At 37.8% G+C, this 24447-nt stretch overlaps 1 protein-coding gene across 2 annotated transcripts in view; it reads right to left on the bottom strand.

Moving 5' to 3' along the window:
* Positions 1-23895, bottom strand: part of SIRT1 (sirtuin 1) — a 28698-nt gene extending 4803 nt beyond the window's left edge. The window contains exons 1-8 of one of the 2 annotated variants that reach the window (XM_046027442.1): positions 23384-23895; positions 21913-22029; positions 17966-18207; positions 16559-16711; positions 7102-7249; positions 6082-6161; positions 4604-4790; positions 1864-2427 (exon numbers count right to left, since the gene is read on the bottom strand). In XM_046027442.1, the coding sequence (XP_045883398.1) occupies positions 1864-2427; positions 4604-4790; positions 6082-6161; positions 7102-7249; positions 16559-16711; positions 17966-18207; positions 21913-22029; positions 23384-23819 (1927 nt within the window). In that variant the 5' untranslated portion in view covers positions 23820-23895. Of the gene's footprint in view, positions 1-1863; positions 2428-4603; positions 4791-6081; positions 6162-7101; positions 7250-7775; positions 7901-16558; positions 16712-17965; positions 18208-21912; positions 22030-23383 lie in introns of those variants that run through there. The other variant, XM_046027444.1, reaches the window with a different exon arrangement.
* Positions 23896-24447: the final 552 nt, after the last annotated feature.

Here is a 24447-nt window from a genome sequence, read left to right as displayed (position 1 = left end):
AGACAGCTACACAAAGAAAAAAACTCAACCACTTTCCCACCCCACATACAAAAATAAACACAAAATGGACTAAAGACCTAAAAGTAATTGGGACTACATCGAACTAAAATTTTACATGTGAAGGAAACCAACAGAATAAAAAGACAACTTACAGACTGGGAGAAGATACTTAGCAAATGATGTATCCCATAGAGGGTTAACATCCAGATTATACAAAGAACTCTTGTAACAGCAGCAGAAACACTGGATGAAAAAACCAGCAGAGGTGCTAAATAGGGGTACCTGGCTAGCTCAGTCCATGGAGACTATGACTCTTAATCTCGGAGTTATTAGTCTGAGCCCCACATTGGTGAAGGGATTACTTAAAAATAAAAATTTAAAAAAAAAAAAAAAAGGGTAGAGGCTCCAAACAGACATTTTCCCAAAGACAATATATAAATGGCCAACAGACACATGAAGATGCTAAGCACATCACTAACCATCAGGGAAATTACAAACTGAAACCTCAATGAGATCACCTAACACCTGTCAAAATGGCTATTATCAAAAAGACAAGAGAACTGCTGGCACAAATATGAAGAAAAAGGAACCCTCACAAACTGCCAGTGGCAATGTAAAATGGTGCAGCCACTACGGAACACAGTACAGAGGATCCTTAAAAAGAAATAGAGAACTAGATATAAAAATTTCTACTTCTGAGTATTTTCCTTTAAAAAAGCAAGGATTTCTACTTCTGGGTATCTTCCTTTAAAAAAGCAAAAACACAAATTTGAAAAGATATATGTACCCCTATATTCACTGCAATACTTACAATAGTCAAGATATAAAAGCAACCTAAATATCCATCAACAGGTAAGTGGATAAAGAAAATGTGTTGTATATAAACAATGAAATATTACTCAGCCATAAAGAAGAATAAAATCCTGCCATTTGTGACACAGATGGACCTAGAGGACCTAGAGGGTATTGTGCAAAGTAAAAATATGTCAGAGAAAAGACAAATACCATACAGTTTCACTTATGTGTGGAATCTAAAAAATAAGACTCATAAAAACAGAACTGGTGGTTGCCAGAGGAGAAGGGAGGGTGGAGTGTTGTACTAACTTTGTATGGTGGCAGTACTACACTTAATCATGGTAAGCATTTCCCAAGATATATAATCACTATGTGAAACACCTGAAACTAATTATTTCGTGTCACCTATATTTCAATTAAAACAAAAAACTGGGTAGATGCTATTCCTAATATTCTGTGGAGAAGGATCAGATGTTTCCTAGATCTGAGACAATACAGCATAGTGATTCAGAGGACAGGCTCTGAGGATAGACCTGGAATCCAAACTGGCTCTTCCATGTCCTCACTGACCTTGCACAGGGTCCTTACCCCTCTATAGTCCTCAGTTTCCCCACCAACAGCAGAAAAATAGTAATAGTTCCTGCCTCATGATATTAAAATCAAATAATGTATATAAATAAAGTAGCTGCCCTATGGTAACCACCCCAAATCTGAGTCATCTGTTCTACCAGCTAAAGCTCACCCGACAATGGCAGAGTACAATTTATTTTTCAATTTTCTTCTCAATTCAATGCTTACCTTCTCATTCCCTAGAGGAACACAAGATACAGAGAACACTTGAATTAACACACTGTCTTCCCCTACTCTAAGATACCACTGTTTAAACCTTCTTCTAGGTTAAATTCTCAACTTTACAGTTTCTCTAAACACAACTGTTATATCTGGCTGCATAAAGGTACCTTCTATCAACTAACCTGCCAAAATTGCTTATTTCTTGCAAATATTTTGTTAAAATACTTACACCTTCAAAATGGTAAAATAATTATACCTCCAAGAGCACTTCCTTACCATCAAGCCGTTTGCTAATCTGCTCCTTTGCAAGTCTAGCTGGCCAGCACTTCCTCACCGAGTCAGCAACTAAAGTTCTTTCATTTTTCTCCCCAGTATTAGAGCCAACATTCCTCAAATCTGGACTTTCCACCTGTTCAGTAACACTTTCAATGTTCTTAGAAGAATTCTGTCCTTCCTGTGATTTTTCTTCCACACAATCATTTGACTCGGACACACCAGGATCATCAACATTACTCTTAGATGCTTGGTCTAAAAGTTTAACAATCACTGAAGAATGTGGTGGTGAAGTTCTTTCTGGTGAACTTGAGTCTTCTGAAATATTAAGAGGTGTGGGTGGCAACTCTGACAAATGAGCCAACTCTTTCTGTGTTCGTGGAGGTTTTTCAGTAATTTCTGAAAGCTTTACAGGGTTGCAGCAAAGTTTGGCGTATTCACCACCTAACCTATGACATAATTCATTTATTATGACATCACAGTCTCCAAGAAGCTCTACATCAAAATGCAGATGAGGCAAAGGTTCTCTATTTATTAATATCTGAGGCACTTCATGGGGTATGGAACCTAAAAATAAGATGAAAAATGCATTAGAAAAAGGGAAGGGAGCTAATAAAGCCACAATAAAAACACTATGCAAAATCTAACATGCTCCCAACACCAAAAAAGAAACCAGCCACTACTATTTAGCCAAGCCATCCCATTTCCTATAAAGCCATCAAATAGAGATGAGCAGTTAAGCATCTTCGTAAAATTTCAGATCCTGTTTCCCAACACCTGATTACCTCTGAGCAACCTTCTCAGGCTTTTCTACTGTGTACCTCAATTTCCTTGACTGTATAATGAGGTAACAGTACTTTCTCACAAGGTTGTAGTCAGAATTCATCAAGTGCACAGAAGAGCTCTCGGCACATAGTGATGGTTACTCTATCAAAACAGCTCCTGATACAATGTGTGGAAATTCATTCAAGTCCATTTTCCACCATTATATACCTGTGTTTTACATCGTTTAAAAATAACTTCTGGGTATCAGCAACACACTATTAATACTGCCCCACAGAAAGCTTTTAAGAATGTCTCTGCTCACCTTTAAAGAGAAAAAATAACTAAAAAATAAAGTAAGGTATTCATTAAATTTTATCCTATATTCTGTCAAAAAATTTCACAGCTATTTTGGGAAGACTGAAACTGATAAAGCCACCACATGCAGGTAGGAAAAAAATGCAGAATTGTAGAGCTGAACTCCTGTTTCTTCCAACTGTTTGCTCTGGCTTGCCTATATGATTGCTCATGTAGAGTTCTAATTTAATTCTCTGATTAAGAGTCTGATATTCTCGGGGCGCCTGGGTGGCTCAGTGGGTTAAAGCCTCTGCCTTCGGCTCAGGTCATGATCCCGGGGTCCTGGGATCGAGCCCCACATCGGGCTCTCTGCTCCGCAGGGAGCCTGCCTCCTCCTCTCTGCCTGCCTCTCTGCCTGCTTGTGATTTCTCTGTCTGTCAAATAAATAAATAAAATCTTTAAAAAAAAAAAAAAAAAAAAGTCTGATATTCTCGGGGCAGCCGGGTTGCTCAGTCTGTTAAACATCCTCTTGGTTTCAGCTCAGGTCATGATCTCAAGGTCCTGAGATCAGCCCATGTTCCAGTAGGGATTCTTTTCCTCCTCCATCTCCCTTCCCCTCTGCTCCTCCTCCTGCAATGCATGTACTCTAAAATAAATAAATAAAATCCTCTAAAAAAAAAAAAAAAGTTTGGGGGCTTCTAGGAGGCTCAGAGTTGGTTAAACATCTGCCTTTGGCTAAGGTCATGATTCCAGGGTCCTGGGATTGAGGCCAGTGTCAGGCATCCCTGAGGAGACGTCCGTGCATTCGCTCTCTCTCTCAAATAAATAAGTAATTTTTTAAAATCTTAAAAAAAAGTCTGATATTCTTTTTCCCTCACCTTTTAGGGCACACCTCATGCTAGTGAATTTAGTCACTCTATCTTCCTCTACCCTTGCTTCCTCATTAGAGGGAGAAGAGAGATAATATGAGAACACATGTTAAATATTCCTGAGAGTAAAAGGGACTTAAATTATATTTGAGCTTTCTCAAACACACAAAATCCCTTATGGGTAAAGCTGATCCACATACAATGATTATGACAAGGCATGATTGTTACTTTTTTTGAGAGAGAGAGGGAATCCCTAACAGGCACCCATGCCCAGCATAGGACCACATGACCCTGACACTATAGCCCAAGTTCAGACACCCAACTGACTGAGCCACTTCCATGCCCCAAAGCATGACTGTTACTCTCATAAAAACAGACCAACATTGAGCCCCCAAATTCTCTTATATGAATATATTACACTTCTAGATTACATTTATATCTAACATATGAACTTATTGGAACTAAAAATCGACTACATTTGAACGATCAACAACTATAATCAAATTAAGACTAGAAAAACATAGATTAAGGACTGTTTCCTAAGTGTTTGAAAATTAGCTAAAGCTAACTCCTGTCATAACAGAAACACACTCCACTGAAAAAGCTATTTCCCCTTGTTTTAGTTTTTTCCTTTCCCAAACCCTGCACCAAAAAGATTAACCAATCTCCACAAATATGAACATCACCAAGAAATAAAGTTTGGCTCTTCACCACTCTTTAACCCACAGAGAGAATAAGATCATTGCGGTCCACTGTACAGACCCACAACCTATGGCAATCTGTATAGAAATATGCTGTAAAAATCATCAACTTACTTGGAATTAGTGCTACTGGTCTTACTTTCAGGGAAGACCCAATAACAATGAGGAGATCAACTTCATCTTTGTCATACTTCATGGCTCTATGAAACTGCTCTGGTAAATTTTCACCAAAAAAGACAATCTCTGGTTTCATGATAGCAAGTGGCTCATCAGCTGGGCATCTAGGACAACGAGGAACCACCTACAGGGTCCACATTTTGGTTGAGACAGGAAAAGGGAAAGCACTCAAGTTAGAAATAATCAACACTTACACACTTCGCAAGAATGCATTTCCAAATTATCAAAGCTGAATTACTATATTGTAGTGAAATTAATATAAATATTATTATTTAATAATATTTAATAATAAAATAATATTTAATAGAATTATTATTTTAATTATACCAGAATTAAAATTAAAAACTTAAAGAATAGACTTCCCACATAAAAAAAGTGTTTTCAGGGCGCCTGGGTGGCTCAGTGGGTTAAAGCCTCTGCCTTGGGTTCAGGTCATGATCCCAGGGTCCTGGAATTAAGCCCCGCATTGGGCTCTCTGCCCAGCAGGGAGCCTGCTTCCTTTCCTCTCTCTCTGCCTGCCTTTCGGCCTATTTGTGATCTCTGCCTGTCAAATAAATAAAATCTTTAAAAAAAAAAAAGTGTTTTCAAACTGAAGTATAGAAGCATATGAAATAAATAAGCCATGTGTTGAAGTCCTGGGTGGGAGTGGGGGGATTATCAAAGAGGAAAAGCTATGGATAAATAGTAGGGAAAACTGAATACAACCCTCAATGGCAATGTCAACTATCAATGACTTTACCAACATACAATGAAATACAATGGTGTTATTGTCTAAGTATGTAGCTATTGTAATATCCTTGAAGACATACATTTGATATCCACCACAGATTAAGAAAAACCAGCACTTGTATATATATACACACATGTCTTGATCCTCTCAAAAAATTTAAGACAAAGATTCCATTTTAATGTGCTTTTCTCCATTCATAATTATGTATGATTAACTACATATACGACTAAGCACATAAAATTTTTCTGGATGGTTCTTATTCTCTGCCATTATTTTCCCGTATTTCTTTTTTGGAGGACAGCGATCATACATGAAATACCTTTTAGAGTAACTTTTTAAATGCTTTAAAGGATTACCAAGAACTAATGAACTAATTTAAAATTCAAAATATAACATGCACTAAAAAGGGAAAGTAAGAGAAACTCTAATTAGCAACACCTCATGTATGATTTGGGTTTTTATTTTAACTTGAATAATTAACCAATTTCATCATTTTAGAGACATTATAGAGCAGTGTTTTCAACTTAAGGGATTAAAAGATTCTTATATATTTATTTCATCAGCATTTCCAATGGTAATATTATCTTCCTGGCATCTTTCTGTACCACACATTTTCAGAAAAGAAGAAAAAAAAAAAATAAGACCAAAGATATGCACAATTCCTAAATTATGGGTAATAAATTACCTGATTAAAAATATCTCCTCGTACAGCTTCACAGTCTACTTTGTATTTACAAATCAGGCAAGACGCCGTTGCAAAGGATCCTAAAAACCAATACACACATGCATTAGTAAATAACGTTTCTATTTATTTAAACATACCACAAAGATTATAAAGTTTGGCCCCAGAAAAGAGAATTAAGATTCCACAGGGGAATCTCAGGGATGAATAATTAAAATACATATACATAATAAATACAGACAGAATCCAGTCCTCAATTGAGATGCTGACATAGTAACACTTTCTAAAGCTATTCTTCTCAGTAAAATAAACCAATTCCTCCAGAACTAAAAGTCTAGACTTGGAAGGCTGTAATTGTGTGACCTCAGCTTAATTAATAGTTATACATTAAAAACAAGTTTGTTTTTGTTTTTTAAACATTTTATTCAATCATTTGACAGAAAGGGGGCGAGAACACAAGCAGGGGGAGAAACAGACTCCCCGCTGAGCAGGGAGCCCCATGCAAGGCTCCATCCTAGCACCCTGCGGATCACAACCTGAGCTGAAAGCAGACACTGAACCGACTAAGCTACCAACGCACCCCAAAAACAGTATAGATACATAAGAAAATGGCCTGCGCCTACTTTAATTATCCTGGAATTGAGTGAAAGTCTTCAAAATTTCTAAATTTTATACATCTGAACTATCCATTTGTTTAGTTTCATAAACTAAAGAGGTCGTTTTCTTATATGTCAATGTTACTTTTGTAATCAAAAGGGGTTATTTAGAAGAATTTAATGGAATACAACTGCTACACCTTTTGAAACACAATAGGACATTAATCTGTACAATTAATTTGTACAATTAAGTATCAAGGCCACTAGTTCTGGTTAAATTTTTTTGTATTTACTTTTAAAAATTTATCTAAACTGACATGACTAAATAAAAAAGCTTAATCTATTTCTGGATGGCAACCTACTTTCTAATCCTATTTTTTCCTATGGAACTAATTAAATAACAGAAAGCATTCTGAAGTTTACTAACCATGACACTGAATTATCCTTTGGATTCCTGCAACCTGTTCCAGTGTATCTATGTTCTGAGTATAGTTCCGAAGTAGTTTTCCTTCTTTATCTGACAAGGCTATGAATTTGTGACAGAGAGATGGTTGGAACTGTCCAGGATATATTTCCTATATGACGCAAAAGGCAAAAAATGATTAAAGAAATAAGTATAACACATGTCATGTTTAGGTTTAACCAAAAAACTACCAACGATAGTCCCCATGTATAAATAAATTAAAAAATACATGAGCATCTCAAAGCATATAGATGGTTGCAACACACACCTACAAAAGGATTGCTGCTGTAATATGTATAAAACTCAGCTATTAGTGAACTTGCCCCTTGAAGAAAAAAGTCAACCCATAAACATCTTTAGTAAATGTTAACAGATATCTTAATAAAAGTCAGAAGAAATACACACCTGAGAACTTATCTAATTTTTTGTTGGCTGCAAATTCAGGGTTTTTGTTGTTTTTTTTTTTTTTTTTTTAAGGAAAAAGAAAAGTTTAAGTTGAAATTAAAGATATCAAAGATATGGTGACTTCTTTTAAAAACTAAAAGGCACTGTCAACACAATATTAAAAGTTGTTTATTCATCATTCATTATAAATATCAACCTGTTGGAAGTTTAAAGCTAAAGTTTTAATTCCTTACCAAAATTGTTTTCCTTCCACTGCACAGGCACATACTGGTATAGTATAGAGTTGCTCATGAATGCTGAGTTGCTGGATTTTGTGTGTGTGTTTTTCCCCCCAAATAATGCTTCAATGCTGTTTCTTCTTTAAAAACAAAGAATTCAGATATACACATGGCAAAAAGATCAGAGAAAAAGTATCAATTTTGGTCCTCTCAACTTTTGACAGTGTTTTTATTAAATTTCATTTAGTAAGTGACTATGGCAAAGGAAGTTTCTTCTCTACTTTCTTCTTTAAAGTAGTAATGCTACCTACTTCCTTCCCATTCATTACAGCCTCTAACCTATTACAATGCTAGCAAAAAATCAGACACAACCGTAGGTCTGTCAATAGGGGACCGGTTGTAGAAATATATTACATCCATAATAGTGGAGTATGCAGCCATTAAAATGAATGTGAGAGGTCTAGATGTACTGACCTGGAAAATGGTCCAATGACGTGAAAAAAAGCAAGTTAGTCACCAGTGTGTAGAGTTTTGTTTTTGTTGTTTTGTTATTAAGCAAAAATAGAAATTAATAAGCACATGTCTATAGATACATTCACACAAACACCAAGTCAAGGATACAAAGAAGCTACTGACAGGTGGGGAAACATTCAACTTCTGACGTTATACAAAAAACTTTAATAAGATTACAGATGACTTTACTTTTCACCTACTTAATATTTCGAATTTTAAGAAACTCTCTACAGGGATACCTTTTAGGCAAAAATAATAAGCAAATCTCCTAACCACCGCCATATACATATACCTATATTACTGAAAATATTATACCAAAACCCCAAAATTCTGCCTCACGTTCAAATTTTTGTCATGAATTTCACTGACAACTTTGCAATTTAAGAAACAGACAATGCATATAGAAAGAAGTAACAAGTGAAGAGCTTATTAAAACTATGTTTATAGAAAACTGAAAGCTAACATTATGTTTTGAACCACTACAACATGCTATACTAACTACTGTTTTCTCCCCAGAATGCTTTGTTCTAGTACATTTAAAGGATTAATCACCATAATTATTTACTAAGCTCTCTGGAAATGGCGATTAAAAGTATTATTAAAAAATATATTTTGGGGGGGGGCGCCTTGGTGGCTTAGTGGGTTAAAGCCTCTGCCTTCGGCTCAGGTCATGATCTCAGGGTCCTGGGATGGAGCCCCGCATCGGGCTCTCTGCTCGGCAGGGAGCCTGCTTCCTCCTCTCTCTCTCTGCCTACTTGTGATCTCTGTCTGCCAAATAAATAAATAAAAATCTTAAAAAAAAAAAAAAAAAGCCTCTGCCTTCAGCTCAGGTCATGATCCCCGCATCTGCATCGGGCTCTCTGCTCAGCCTCTGCCTGCCTCTAATCTCAGTCTGTCAAATAAATAAATAAAATCTTAAAAAATATATATGTGTATATATATATATATATATATATTTTTAGGGGTGCCTGGGTGGCTCAGTCATTAAGCATCTGCCTTCAGCTCGGGTCATGATCCCAAGGTCCTGGGCTCGAGCCCCACATCAGGCTCCTTGCTTGGCGGGAAACCTGCTTTCCCTCTCCCACTCCCCCTGCTCGTGTTCCTGGTCTCGCTGTCTCTCAGTGTCAGATAAATAAGCAAAATCTTAAAAATATGTAATATATACTTTTTTTTTTACAACAAACATTATGATATGCGAGGCTACAGACAAATGGATTCTAATAAGGAACACGAGAACAACATGCCAAACTCATAACATGAACAAATGACTACCTAGAGAGCAGGTCTGGGGAGCAACAGTACCAAGACTCTACCCTCCTGGAATGAACTTTTCTGTGTCTTATCATCCCCTATTCCTCTATTTATATGTATGTATGTGTATGTGTGTGTGTGTGTGTGTGTGCGTGTGTGTGTTTATTAAAGTAAGCTCCATGCCCAACATGTAACTTGAACTCATCATGCTCTACTGACTAAGCCAGCCAGGTGCCCTCCCCCATTCCCTTTTTAAAGAGTAAGGTTAAGAAGCACAAAGATGTGCAGTACATCAGATTCAGTACACTCCAGTTTCCCTTCATGTCCAATCCATGACAGTTCAGGGTAGTTTAGCCCTTAAAGTTACAAATCAATTTCTGTATCTGGGGATAACTTATGAATATTGTAAGTCTACATTTTATTATGTGAGAACCTAAATGACTTGAATCTTAACTGTATTTTCTTTCGAATATACAGTGGGCCATGTCTGAACCATTAGATTTAAATACTATGTTAACGGGCGCCTGGGTGGCTCAGTGGGTTAAGCCTCTGCCTTGGGCTCAGGTCATGATCTCAGGGATTGAGTCTAGCATCAGGCACTCTGCTCAGCAGGGAGCCTGCTTCCCTTTCTCTCTCTCTGCCTGCCTCTGCCTACTTGTGATCTCTGTCAAATAAATAAAATCTTAAAAAAAAAAATGTAAATACTGTGTTCAAACTAAAGGATACAATCTGAAATAATGAAAAAAAAAAATTACCATGGTAGGGCTTTTAAAGGACACTACTCCTAGGCAGGCTCTTAACATGAAGTCTGCTAAAAACCAAATGGCTGAGGCTAAAACTTTCAGATAAAAGTACGGACTGGGAGGCCTTGGTGGCTAAATTGGTTACACATTTGACTTCAGTTCAGGTCATTATCTTAGGGTCCTGGGCTCCCTGTTCGGTGGAGAGTCTGCTTTTCCCTCTCCCTCTGCCCATCCTTGTGCTCTCCCTCTCTCTCAAATATATAAATCTTAAAAAAAAAAAAAAAAGGTCACAAATGCCTGGATTGATCTTCTTTGTTGGAACTGTCTGCTCTCAGACAGACCATCCCAAATCTCAACATCCTGAAGCATTATTAGGAAAACAATCATGTGAGCTAGGCCATTCTGTTACTGCCACAGGGGTACTTATAGATTAGAATGGAAGAACTGGGACCAAATGCTGAAATGCTATTAAAAACATGCATTGCGGGGCACCTGGGTGGCTCAGTGGGTTAAAGCCTCTGCCTTCGGCTCAGGTCATGATCCCAGGGTCCTGGGATCGAGCCCCACATCGGGCTCTCTGCTCCACAGGGAGCCTGCTTCCTCCTCTCTCTCTGCCTGCCTCTCTGCCTAGTTGTGATTTCTGTCAAATAAATTAAAAAAAAAAACAAAAAACAAAAAACATGCATTGCTTCCATGCAGATGTACCCAGAAACAAGCACAAGAGAATTTCAATCAGTTAAGCTATTAGTTACCACTTAATGAACTTTCAACGTGTACCAGGCATAACAGGAGTCCTTTATTTATTATAATGCTGTAGAAGAGGTAAAAACCCACTGAAAAGGTGGGATGCCTAGGTGGCTCAGTCAGTTAAGCATCTGCCTTTGGATCAGGTCATGATCCCAGGACATGGACCTGAGTCTGCAGAGGGCTCCCTGCTCAGCAGGGAGCCTACTTCTCCCTCCGCCTGCCACTCCCCCTACTTGTGAGCATGCCCCCCCCTTTCTCTCTGACAAATAAATAAATAAAATCCTCCCAAAAAAAATTTACAGTTGGAAAGGCAAACACAATATGGCAGAGTTCCTATATGGTCCACAAAGAAAATCACATTTACTATCTGGCCCTATACTGAATAGGTTTGCTGACTCTATTACAGACATATATATCCCCATTTTGCAGATGAACAAACTAAAGCACAGAAGTAACTTGCCAAAAGTCACAAGAACAAGTAGCAAAGCTGTCATTCAAATCCAGTTCTGAAAACAAAGTGTGGTTCTTAATCACTATGCATGCTGCCTTCTCAATTTTTGATCCCTCAACATCAAGCTCCCTACTACTCTTCTAGGCTAATAAGCACCACTATTAGGTACTGTATTTTGCATCTCTTCAAGGGACTGCTGCAAGCTTGAATTCCAATCACTATCTAACTTAAAAACACTCTTCAAGAATGCATGGTATCTCCACAAGTCAGTATGAGAAAGAAAAGCATTCCAATGGAAAAAAACCGCTAAGAACAAATAGGCAATTCAAAGTTATACACAATGCCAGGAGTAAAAAGCAGTCATCCACACTAATAAAGAAAAACAAAACATGAGTATGAGAAGATGCTAATTTTTATCTGAGATTTTTAATTGCCTTAAAAACAACTCTAGATATCCATTAATAGGAGACTAATTAAATATATTGTGGTACAACTGTTAATACTATGCAGTCTTTTCTTAAAAATGATGTATATCTGTAAGTGCCATCATGAAACTATTTCCAAGAATATTAAGTAGGGAAAAAAGCAAGGTAGAGAAGAGGATGTGTGATTCTGTTAGTAACTATTTTTAAAATACTGAAAACTTCTAATAATGTCCCTCCTTCTATATACACATCCAAGTTTACTCTTTTTTTCCTGGAAGGATACCCAAGAAAATATCTTACCATGGTAACTTTGAAGAGACTGGAGGTAGAGAAGACTGATTGGGGAAGCCAACTAACATGTCTTATACAGTTAGAATTTATAAACCACATACACAACACACACACACAAACACACGTGCGCATGTGATTTTTTTTAAGTATTTTAATACCAATAGTGCACTGTGGAGGGTTTCTTAGGTATGTAGGGGTCAGGGGCATGCTAAATCAGCCTTCTAATACACTTCTGATAGGAGTGTATTTTATTCCACCTTTCCAGGTAGCAGTGAGAAAAAACATACCATGACTTTCAGCAATTGCAATTTCAGGAATTTATCCTAGAAACACTGGAAACATGCCAAGAAGGACAATCACAGCAACACTATTTACAATAAAAGAAAAATAGGAAACACCCGAAATGTACACTTGTGGAATTATAGTACACCAGTGGATAAACATAATATGACCATTAGAAATTATTCAAATATCTGAAAGAAAAAAATTATTAAATGCAAAAGACTACAAATCCAAAGCAGTAGACAAAACAGCTCATTTTTATAACAAAAATATGCATTCAATAAATAAATTAGAAAAAATACATTCGGGTGTAAAACTATAGGTGCGTTTATACAGAAGTGACCTACATATACATAGGTACTAACATTATCTTCAGATGAATAGGACTCTGGCTTTTTGTTTTTGGCTTGCATTTTTTGATGCTAGGTGATGAGCTGGTTTTAAGAGTTTAAGTTTCTAACTACAGAATCTGGTATGTTTGCACATTAACATTAACAAAGTGATCATTTTTTGAATATATATAAAGATGTTTGGAATTAAGTTCCTAAAAATTCAGTTCATATTTCCCCCTCTACTATTTGACTTTTAATCACTTTAGAGTAAAGGATATTCACTGAATTCAATATGGGATAGCATCTACACCCTGTGAACAGTCTTTTCTGGCAACAGAAAGTTATTTATAGATCTTCAGTTTCACCTTGACTCTTAATATAACCCCTCGTTTTTAACAATTATCAGTAAATTATTTTAGACCCCTGAAAACCATGACCACAACTCATTATCAATCCAAATCTTTACTATGCACTAGGATAATGGCTCAGAACACTGCTACACAGCTTTAGTGTTGGGCTTAATTGTTCTTATATACAAGAATTCAAAGAGATACCCACAGGTAGGCACACTGTAATACAATGGTGCTCAAAAAGGGACCAATTTAACAGGGGACATTTGGCAATGTCTGCAGGCATTCTGACTGTCATGACTGGGAGTGAGAGTGTTACTAATAGCATTTAGTGGGAGAAAGCCGTGGATGCTGCTAGACAGCCTACAATGCATAGGACAGTTCCTGACAGCAAATAATTACCCACCCCAAAATGTCAACAGATTGAGAAAACTTCTCTACTGAGCCAGTTGAAATTTCCCATCTAAATGAAATCTGTTTCTTCTCAATAATTATATATAATCACTGCCTCAATACATGTGTAGAAATTCCTTCCTTCCAAAATGTCTAAATTTCACCAGTAATATTTTTTCATGGTATCATATTAAATTTACTTGCTCATAACAAACTAAAATCATCAGCCATCTTTATGAACTTTCTGGCCAGTTAGAGAAACTGATAAAAAATTTTAGGTTATGAGTATTTTATTTATGTAATATTTTGAGAATCTAGTATAATACTGTGTAAGATTTACATATCCTCCCTACCCTCCATTTCTGTATATGATCTTTCATTCTTTGTCCTTATTTCCTGCTTAAGCTTTTTCCTATTCATTTTTTAGACCAAAATTAACTCAGTCTATTACCATTACTATCAATTTTAAATGCTACTTCAGCAACTAAAAGCATTCGTTTAGGCAGTGTGAGAATTAAAGTATAACAATCCTATATGAGTAGCAGTTACAAGGATTAATGTATTTGGCTCTTACCATAACTTAAATGAAAACTCAAAGCAATCATGCAGAATTAAATTTATATAAACAAAACTGAGAAAGGATGCACTTTATAAGACTAAACTTAATTTTTTTCACTTTATTAACTAAAAAAATACACATAAAATCTTAAAACTTTTATATAAGAAAAAAAATGCTGCCCGGGGCGCCTGGGTGGCTCAGTGAGTTAAAGCCTCTGCCTTCGGCTCAGGTCATGATCCCAGGGTCCTGGGATCGAGCCCCACATCGGGCTCTCTGCTCCACAAGGAGCCTGCTTCCTCCTCTCTCTGCCTGCCTCTCTGCCTAGTTGTGATTTCTGTCAAATAAATAAAATATTAAAAAAAAAAAAAAAGAAAAGAAAAAAGAAAAAAATGCTGCCCCTCAAAACTTTTCTTCTCCCAGGGGTGTTAAAGATGTACACAAGTGGGCGCCTGGGTGGCTCAGTGGGTTAAGCCGCTGCCTTCGGCTCAGGTCATGATCTCAGGGTCCTGGGATCGAGTCGCGCATCAGGCTCTATGCCTAGCGGGGAGCCTGCTTCCCTCTCTCTCTCTCTCTCTGCCTGCCTCTCTACTTGTGACCTCTCTCTATCAAATAAATAAATAAAATCTTAAAAAAATATATTAAAAAAAAAAAGATGTACACAAGTGACTAAAAACATTGTAACACATTAACAGCTGCCATTTTTACCATAACTCACTTATTTTCTCTTATGCATGGTCTAGATTTCTGTTAAGTTCATTTTTTAAAATTCCTATAATTTGTCCTTAGCAGAGTAATTCTGAATTGCTTCTACAGATTCTTACCTATCAAAGCTAGTTTAAGCTCAAACTGAGTATCCAGTCTGTACATAAGACAACTGAAGTTTCTTACCCTTGCTATTTCAACTCTCAGTTACCACATTTTTCCAAGTATCAGGTTACTACTTTACTACTTTACTACAATTTAATATATACTTAAGGTAAATTAGTTTGGGCAATGTGTTTCTTCTCAGAACACAGAATTTACAGCAAAAATCTAGTGAGCATTATATAAATGTACCAGTCAATCAACTTTTATCATCAAATATAAGGTAATTTCTATTTACTTGCTGGCCCTCTAAGTGTTGATCTCTGTTAACTAGAGCTATTATAATGTGAGTGTCTAAGTCCAACTCAAGAAACCTATAATTAAGTGATACTTCACTTCTTCAAAAATCATGTAGTACCTACCACTAGCAGTGGAATATTACAGCTTTTCTGAGTTATATAAATAGTACTTCAAAGTCTGAAAGTAGTGCTCTTTAATTAAAAATCAGGTTCATTTAATTTCCAGATTTATGAAAAACTAGTCAATAATACAAAAGACCCTTATCAAATATACTAAAGTTTAGCAATAACAATTTTACAATTTCTTTCCATAAAACCACTATAGAATAAAAAAATAGAAGTTTTCTAATGACTAAAATCTCCTGGACATGGTATAATTTAATCTTAAACTTTATAAGAGAGCTGCCCAATAGAAATATGTGAGTCATGTATAAAATTTATATTTCCTAGTAACCACATTAAAAACATGAAATTATAATGTTTGACCCAATATCAAAAGCATTACTATTTTTACATATAATCAGTGTATGTAAATATATATTATTTTCTATTTTTTCCATATATTTCCAATATCTGGTACATCTTCCACACTTACATCACATCTCAGTACACTTAAGTACTCAACAGCCCCATGCGGATGAAGGATTCTGAATTAGTGCAGCTCTAGATACTCTAGAGCAAAATAAAGCAAACTTGACTAAAATTACCTAAGAATTTTCATCCCTAAAAACAGACTTTTGAGGCACATCCTCATGTATTAATCTCTGGCTACTATAAAAAAATACAAGAGATTACAATATGACCCATAAAAAAATATTAAAAATCAAAACAGTGATTTTACTTTCATATCGTCTACTGACCTCTAAAGTAGCCCGAACAATGTAACGGCCATTACTAAAACACAAACTTGAAAAATATGAACTAGTCTCTTTAAAAATAAGCTCAGGGGCGCCTGGGTGGCTCAGCGGGTTAAAGCCTCTGCATCCGGTTCAGGTCATGATCCCAGGGTCCTGGGATCGAGCCCCGCATCGGGCTCTCTGCTTGGCTGGGAGCCTGCTTCCTCCTCTCTCTCTCTGCCTGCCTCTCCGCCTACTTGTAATCTCTATCTGTCAAAAAAATAAATCTTTAAAAAAAAAATAAATAAATAAGCTCAATCCTAAAATAAAAAGTAAACGATAGTCCCCCTTCTGGGAAGAAGAAAATTCTGACTGAAATTGTTTTATTTCAGTGATCTTACTCTAAACCACAGTCCTAGGACTCAATTTACTAGACAATGAATGGTAAACTTAAGAAGCCTAAATGTGAATAAAATACATTTTAATGAGAGAAGGTCAAAGAACTAGAAAACTTCATAGTACCTTTGCAAACTTGAAGAATGGTCTTGGATCTTTCCTGAAATATTCAATATCAAACATTGCTTGAGGATCTGGTAGGTCTGGGAAGTCTATTGCAAGGCGAGCATAAATACCATCTCTTGACCTGAAGTCAGGTATTCCACAAGAAACAGACACCTGAAATATGCATGGCATAATTTGTACAATTAAATCTTCTATCTCTACGTTTATAATTACTAGTTCATCATATAATTAGGGAAGAGCTGAAAAATAGTTTATTTTAAAATTTATTTTGGGGAACAAAAATACTGTCCTACTCTTAATTTCAAATTCAAATAAAACAAACACAAAAAAACCCAGTATAATGAAATCCATCACATTTTCCATTCATAATGGGGTAAAGAATTTTAAGTCAGACTAATTTTTTTTTTCAGGCTAAATTTTAAACTTAAAGGTTTATGTTTAAAGACATAAAGCAACTACAATTTGAGGACAGAGTAAACCATTTCAAATTATTTTAACTACAAAGCAGGCATGATTTTCTATCACAGTCAGGTATCTGAAAAAATAATTGTCATCTGGTCAGGGTTCTACTATTTCAAGAATACTAAATTTCTGTATTTTCTTTAAAAACTCTATCATATGATATTTTAAATCTTAACTGACATTTCAAATCAGAATTTCAAAAGTTAACTTTTTGTTTCACAATTTTATCAACTGACTCCACTCTAACCTCAGAGTAAAATAAGCTTGTCTGATTTAAATCACATCTGGGAACAAAGTAGAACTATTCTTGATAATTATTTATGATTAAATAGCACTCTGCCTTAACTCAAAATGGCAAAAAGCAAGACTGAATTTTACTCCAACAGTTGCCCCAGGTCATGTAACATATTCTGTTCTCAACACATAATGGCCTTAGGTAGCTAGTTAAGTGTGAACCCAAAGTGGGGCTAATGCTACCACAATCGTATCTCCTTAAATTAAAATGAAGGGGAGGTAGAAACCTGTTGCCTTCCCAACACTAAGTTATTTACTTATGAATACCAATTAGGTTCCTGATTTCCCCCATAAAGATGGAACAAAGACCCAATTTTTCCATCAGACAGACGCTAACACACTTCAATGCAAAAGTATTCCCTGCCTCTCCTTTAGGAGCTGTAGTGTATTAATAGTAAAAACCTAGCCTTAACTCCACTTACTGTGTTAACAAACAGAAGTCTTTTCTATGGTTGCTGGAGGTTTTTAAAGAAATGAACCAGTTTAACAACTGCTATAGCATTTTTTTAATATAGTAGTTTCCAAATACAAATTCCCATTATCATGTTAAGATAATTCTTCTACACAAAAAAATGTTTCTTATAATTGAAAAAAGCCTAAGAAAAATCACACATCCCTCTTTTACTAGTGTTTTTTATACATCTTACATACCCCAGCTCCAGTCAGAACTATTATTTTTTTGCACTCTTGCAGTAATTTCACAGCATCTTCAATTGTATTAATATCTTTTCTTTTTTTTCTTTTTGGTGGTTCTGAAAGGATATTAATAACAATCTGCCACAATGTCATATCATCCAATTCAGGTGGAGGAATTGTTTCTGGTAGCAAATCTTTAAGAATTGTTCGAGGATCTGTGCCAATCATGAGATGTTGCTGAACGAAAGTATATGGACCTACATCAAGAAGGAAAAGAATTAGATCTAATCCACCTCAGGTAATTCAAAATCTCATTTTCTAAAATAATGAATTAGCAATCTTCAAAGATTTTTTTCAAAATAAAAAAAAAAGGCAACATAAAGGTATTCATTCTTTAGAGCTAGTGCTCTATCCTAATGAGATTTAAGGAGATCAAATTAAAAGAGGTGCCAGCTCTTACATAAATCCAGACTCTGTTCTCCTGTTTCTAAGAGTAAAACCAAAATTCACTATTCAGATCATTTATTATTTTCTTTCAAAAAAATATGTCATGAAAGACTTAAAAATTTAGTATGTTAAGCTGATTTGGGTTAAAAAACTTTCAGAATTATTCAAATGCTGATAATGATTACCTTCATTTACTGAGTAGTTATTTAATGTCAGGAACTGTCAGTTACTAAACCACATAAGTCTTCCTTAAAATATGTTTAATAGATAAGAAAACTGACACTGGGGTGCCTGGGAGGCTCAGGGGGTTAAGCTTCTGCCTTAGGCTCAGGTCATGATCCCAGGGTCCTGGGATAGAGTCCTGCACGTGGCTCTCTGCTCAGCAGGAGCATGCTTACTCCTCTCTCTCTCTGCCTATTTGTGATCTTTGTCTGTCAAATAAATAAGTAAAATCTTTTAAAAAAAAAGAAAGAAAGAAAGCTGACACTGAGAGAGGTAAAATAGTTTGCCTCTTAGTAAGTGGCAAAGCCAGAATGCACACCCAAAGTTGCACACCAAATTCCATGCTCTAATTTTCTGTTTCCAAAGCAATTGCTTCTTCCACCATTTCTTGTTTGTTTTTATCATGGATACCATCATTTGAAGCCAAAGAAAGATATTAAATTAAAAATTAAAAAAAGTTGAAGTATCTCAATCTATAAAATACTAAGTATGTATTTTGAGAATCAAATTAATTTTAAAAATGTCAGAGTTGACTACCTTTTTTTTTTTTTTTTTAAAACAACCAAACCAAACCTATGTTTTTATTGGTGCTGTTAAGTCCACCCTTAGGACTCTGCCTTGATAGATGGGGGTGTGTCTCATTCCTAGAGGCAACAAAATGAAGTATTGCCACTTACACTTTTTAAAAATCTTTTGAAAGACGTACTATAAAATTATCTTAACACAAATATAAGGGTTATACATCTATGATAAATCTTGATCAAAGCACTATCTTCACTGGATAAAAATCTTAGATTCTCTAATAGCTTTTGGCGTTACTCTACAAATTCAGTTACATCTCCTCTTTGTCAAGGATACACTCTTCTTTAACCCAAAATAACTTTCTAAATTAAGAAGACATTAAAAATCACAGATTGGTAAGATATAAAAAGAGATGACTGGCATTTACAATAAATTTGCCAATTCTACCTCAAAATTTAATTTTAAAACAACTTTTTCTTTATTTCTTCATTACTATCATCCTGGTTTAACCTAAAATCATGTCTTATATCGTGACTACTATAATCATCTCCAATGCACCTGTGCCCATTTGAAGTCAACCTATATACAGTACAGATTTTTTAAAATGATCTTTTAAGAGAAAAAGTGATTCTAAGAGAAAAAGAAGGCCATTATATGATAAAAGGGTCAATGACATCAACTTTTAAATTTCAAATTCTGATTGTTGCTACTATAAAGAAATACAATTGAGTTTTAAACGATCACGTATCCTATAACTTCGGTCTAAGCATTTAATTCTGGTAGTTTTGGACATTTCCATCAAATTTCTACCTAGATGATCTTGTCTACTGCAAACAGTAACAGCTTTTATCTTTTTTTATCTTTTATCTTTCTAATATAGACGCCTTTATTTTTCTTATCTATTATAGTGGCTAGAACCTCTAGGACAATATTGAATAAAATAAAAACAAAAAAGAAAAAACCACCAGGATTAAATGTCTAGGCTAAGATCCAGAAGAATACACAGTAATTAATAACAGAAGTATGTACAAAAGAGTTCTACAAATCAATAAAGGAAAGACACCAGTCCCATAAGCCCACAGGAAATCCATTCGTAATAACAATTTCCTTAAAATTTTCCAGTAATAATCTTCAATCTGATCTTAACGAATCTCCCAAAATGACACAATATTGATGCTTTGGATAGTAATAATTTTTATCCTGAAATTTCTTAGATCAGTATTCTAGTTTGAGAAAACCAAAAATAGACTGAATATTACAGATACTAAAGAGGAACTAAGTACCACTGTTTAAAGAGTCAAGACACTTTTTTTTTTTTTTAAGATTTGATTTATTTATTTGACAGAAAGAGATCACAAGTAGGCAGAGAGAGTGAGAGGGAAGCAGGCTCCCTGCCGAGCAGAGAGCCCGATGTGGAACTCGATCCCAGGACCCTGAGTCATGACCTGAGCCGAAGGCAGCGGCTTAAACCACTGAGCCACCCAGGCGCCCCAAGACAATTTTTCAAAGACGGAGAGCACATTAAGATGGTCATGTAATATTTTATGTAATGTCATATAATATAAAAATCTTATAGTGTAGGGGCGCCTGGGTGGCTCAGTGGATTAGGCCTCTGCCTTCGGCTCTGGCTGTAGTCCTGGAATTGAGCCCTACATCCTCCGCTCAGCAGGGAGCCTGCTCCCCACCCCACCTCTGCCTGCCTCTCTGCCTACTTGTGATCTCTGTCAAATAAATAAATAAATAAAATCTTAAAAAAAAAATTTAAAAAAATCTGATAGTGTTTTCTACGTCAAAATACCTTCCCATTTTATCCATACTTAACATTTACTGAGCACAAACTGTGTGCCAAGTACTTTTCTAGACACCAACAAAATGCTATACCATATAGTCAAAAACCCCTGCTCCCACGGAGTTTATATTCTATATACAGGAACTAAAACAAAAAAGTTAGATACAGAGCTTATTAAGAAGTGGTAAGTATTACGGAAAAAAAGAAAAAAGACCAGACTTGAATTGAGAAAGAGCAAGATACTCTAACTGGAGAAAAAGCACTCCACACAGAGGGGGTACAAGTGAAGAACTGGAGGAGTGCAAAGGACCTGAGAAATACCAGATGCCAGCTTTCATGGGCTTATTTAGCTGTTTAAAAACAAAAACAGAGGGGCACCTGGGTGGCTCAGTGGGTTAAAGCCTCTGCCTTCGACTCAGGTCGTGATCCCAGGGTCCTGGGATAGAGCCCTGCATCAGGCTCTCTGCTCGGTAGGGAACCTGCTTTCCCTCCTCTCTCTGCCTGCCTCTCTGCCTAATCGTAATCTCTGTCAAATAAATAGAATCTTTTTTTTTTTTTTAAAGATTTTAATTATTGGGGCGCCTGGGTGGCTCAGTGGGTTAAAGCCTCTGCCTTCGGCTCAGGTCATGATCTCGGGGTCCTGGGATCGAGCCCCGCATCTGGCTCTCTGCTCCGCAGGGAGCCTGCTTCCTCCTCTATCTCTGCCTGCCTCTCTGCCTAGTTGTGATTTCTCTCTGTTAAATAAATTAAAAAAAAAAAAAATCTCTTTAAAGATTTTAATTATTTATTTGACAGACAGAGATCACAAGTTAAAACAAAAACAGAACAAAGCACTAGACTTTCCCCCAGAAACATAAGCGGACACTACATCTCAGGAAACACCTAAAAACCTCATCAGGTTTTAAGGGTACATAAGACTTTATTTTTAGTTGACTTTAAAAAATACACAAAGAGTACATTCTGTAAAGCTCTGAAATCATACCTATCCGTGGCCTTGGAGTCCAGTCACTAGAGCTTGCATGTGAGGCTCTATCATCCTCATCACTTTCACACGAGTGAAAACCGTTGGTGATTATTTCATCATCAAACAGAAGGTCATCTGCAAAAGAACCCAAAGTAACTTGAGGTTGCTGAAGCAAAGCTGCATCTAAAATGTATGAAGATCTATAAGAGTTATGATGCAGTGATTGAATAAACCACTGAACATTCATTCATATTGCCTAGATTAAAAAATGCCTCCTGGGTCAGCCTGTGCCAGTCAAAGGAGCAGTATATACACATCTTTACGGATTCTGTGCACAATCTTAAAACTTTAAGTTCATCAAAATCTAGAAATAATTATACTTAATCAAAACACTAAAGTACTGGTTACACTGAACTTATTGATCAAAATAGGAATTCATGAAACTTGTCAAAAACTTCACAAGTCATTCAAACTATGACTATGCCCTTCTCATATAATACTAGATATACAAAGATACATTTGCGTGGTTTCCCATATTAAACTGTTCATTGAAATCAAGGGTCGATTTACTAATCTAGACCTTAATGCACATGTATAGTCAAATGGTCTGCTGACTGGATTTTTGATAAAGACGAACATCCATCCAGGACAGAAACTCCTCAGACTGAAAATATGAAAACCCTCAAAGATGACAGGACATGACATACACAACTAACTAACACATGTTTTAGCATACCAGAAAAATGTCAACTCGTGTCGGCGTTACAGATATACGTGAACATACAAAATTACACCTAATCTAAAAAATTCTAAGTATATAATCAGGGAAAAAAGCACTACTTATATTAAATACTCTTAAAGTACTATCATGCTCCATACCCAGCATGAACCGCACCAAAGAACGGTAATGTCTTTTAGAAAAAGCTATGCTTTTCAAATTTTGCAGACTATGACTTTAGAAACAGCTCTACTCCCTAAAATTTAAAACAAGTTTAAAAATAAAGCTCCTCAGAAAAACAAAACAAAACCAAACCGAACTGCACAGGTGTGTCAGTTTGCAAAGACAACTAAGGTTAATGCAAAGGACCAGCAAAAGTTGCAGATTTAACAGTGCAGGTAAGGGGTGTGGAAAAGCGAAAGATGTTAAACAAAGGCAATATGCTAAAGAGTAGGAGGAGAGGAAAACTTACTTTAAAAACCAACTGCGGGAGCTCAGCCGCCCGGCGGCTGCGCACAGCGCGAGGCCGCGCAGGCGGGCCGCGGAGGGACGGAAAGAAGGAGCAGAGGGAGGGAGTACTCGAGCCGCTCCAGCAGCCCGGCCATCAGCCGGAGAGGTGCACAGTCGAGGCCAGTGGTGGGGAGAGGGACGCCACAGAACCAGACCTGAGCCCCCAGCCCGCCTCAGAGAACCCCGCCAACCCCATACCAGAAGGGGCCTCAAGAGGGGGAGGAGGGGATGCGCAGTCCCTGCCGCCCGCGCCCTGCGCACCTCGGTACCCAATCGCCGCCGCCGCCGCCTCTTCCTCCTCTTCGCCTTCGTCGTCGTCGTCGTCGTCGTCGTCGTCGTCGTAGAAGTCGTCGGCCGGCGGCGGCTCCCGGGATAGGCCCTGTAGGCCCGGCCCATTGTCTCCTTCTCCGGCCGTCGCCGCCTGGGCCTCCCGGTCCCCGCCCGCCGCCGCCACCGACGCCGCCGCCTCCCGCCACAGCGCTGCGGCCGCCGCGGGGCAGCCCCCGGTCGCCGCCGGCACCTCACGTTCAGGGGCCGCCCCACCGGGCTCGCCCGGGCTCCGCCCCAGGCCGGGACAGTCTTTCCGCGGCCTCTTGCGAAGTGGCTCCCCGACGGGCGGCGACGCGGCCTCCCTCTCGGCCGCCGCCGCGGAGGGGGAGCCGCCGGGCTGAAGGGCGAGCACCGCCTCGTCCGCCATCTTCCAACTGCCTCTCTGGCCCTCCTCCCTCGCCTCCTCTGCTCCCGCTCGACTCGCGGCAGTGGCGCCCCCGCGGCTCCGGCTGCGGGAGATTTAAACCCCGTCACGTGACCCGGCCCTCGTCGCCCCCGCCCTCCCGCCGCTCCCGCCACCCACGCGGGCCGGACCACAACACGGCGGGTCACGTGGCGGGCGGAGGCGGCGTGGGCTGGGAGGAAACGCGGCCCCACCCCTCTGCGGCAGGCGCGTCTAGCCGCCGAACCCGCCCATTTCCCCAACTTCTTTTCAAAACTGGCCTCAAATCGCTGTCGCCCGGATGGCTCAAGTTTTGGTTCACACTGTGAGTCTCCACTTAAGTCGGAAGTGCACACCTTGCTTGCCTTATTAGTCTTCCAGATCTAAACTAAGAGGTTAAAACAGTTTCTGAGAGGCGATGAGGACTGAAGCTGGCCAAGGATTAGCTTCGTTAAATAACGCTAGATGGGGGGCGCCTGGGTGGCTCAGTGGGTTAAAGCCTCTGCCTTCGGCTCGGGTCATGATCCCAGAGTCCTGGGATCGAGCCCCACGTCCGGCTCTCTGCCTAGTTGTGATTTCTCTCTGTCAAATAAATAAAATATTTAAAAAATAA

Source organism: Meles meles, chromosome 13 (genome assembly GCF_922984935.1).
Source record: "Meles meles chromosome 13, mMelMel3.1 paternal haplotype, whole genome shotgun sequence".
Lineage (NCBI taxonomy): Eukaryota > Metazoa > Chordata > Mammalia > Carnivora > Mustelidae > Meles > Meles meles.
The sequence above is the reverse complement of the archived record's forward strand: the minus strand, read 5'-3'. Positions and strand labels throughout refer to the sequence as shown.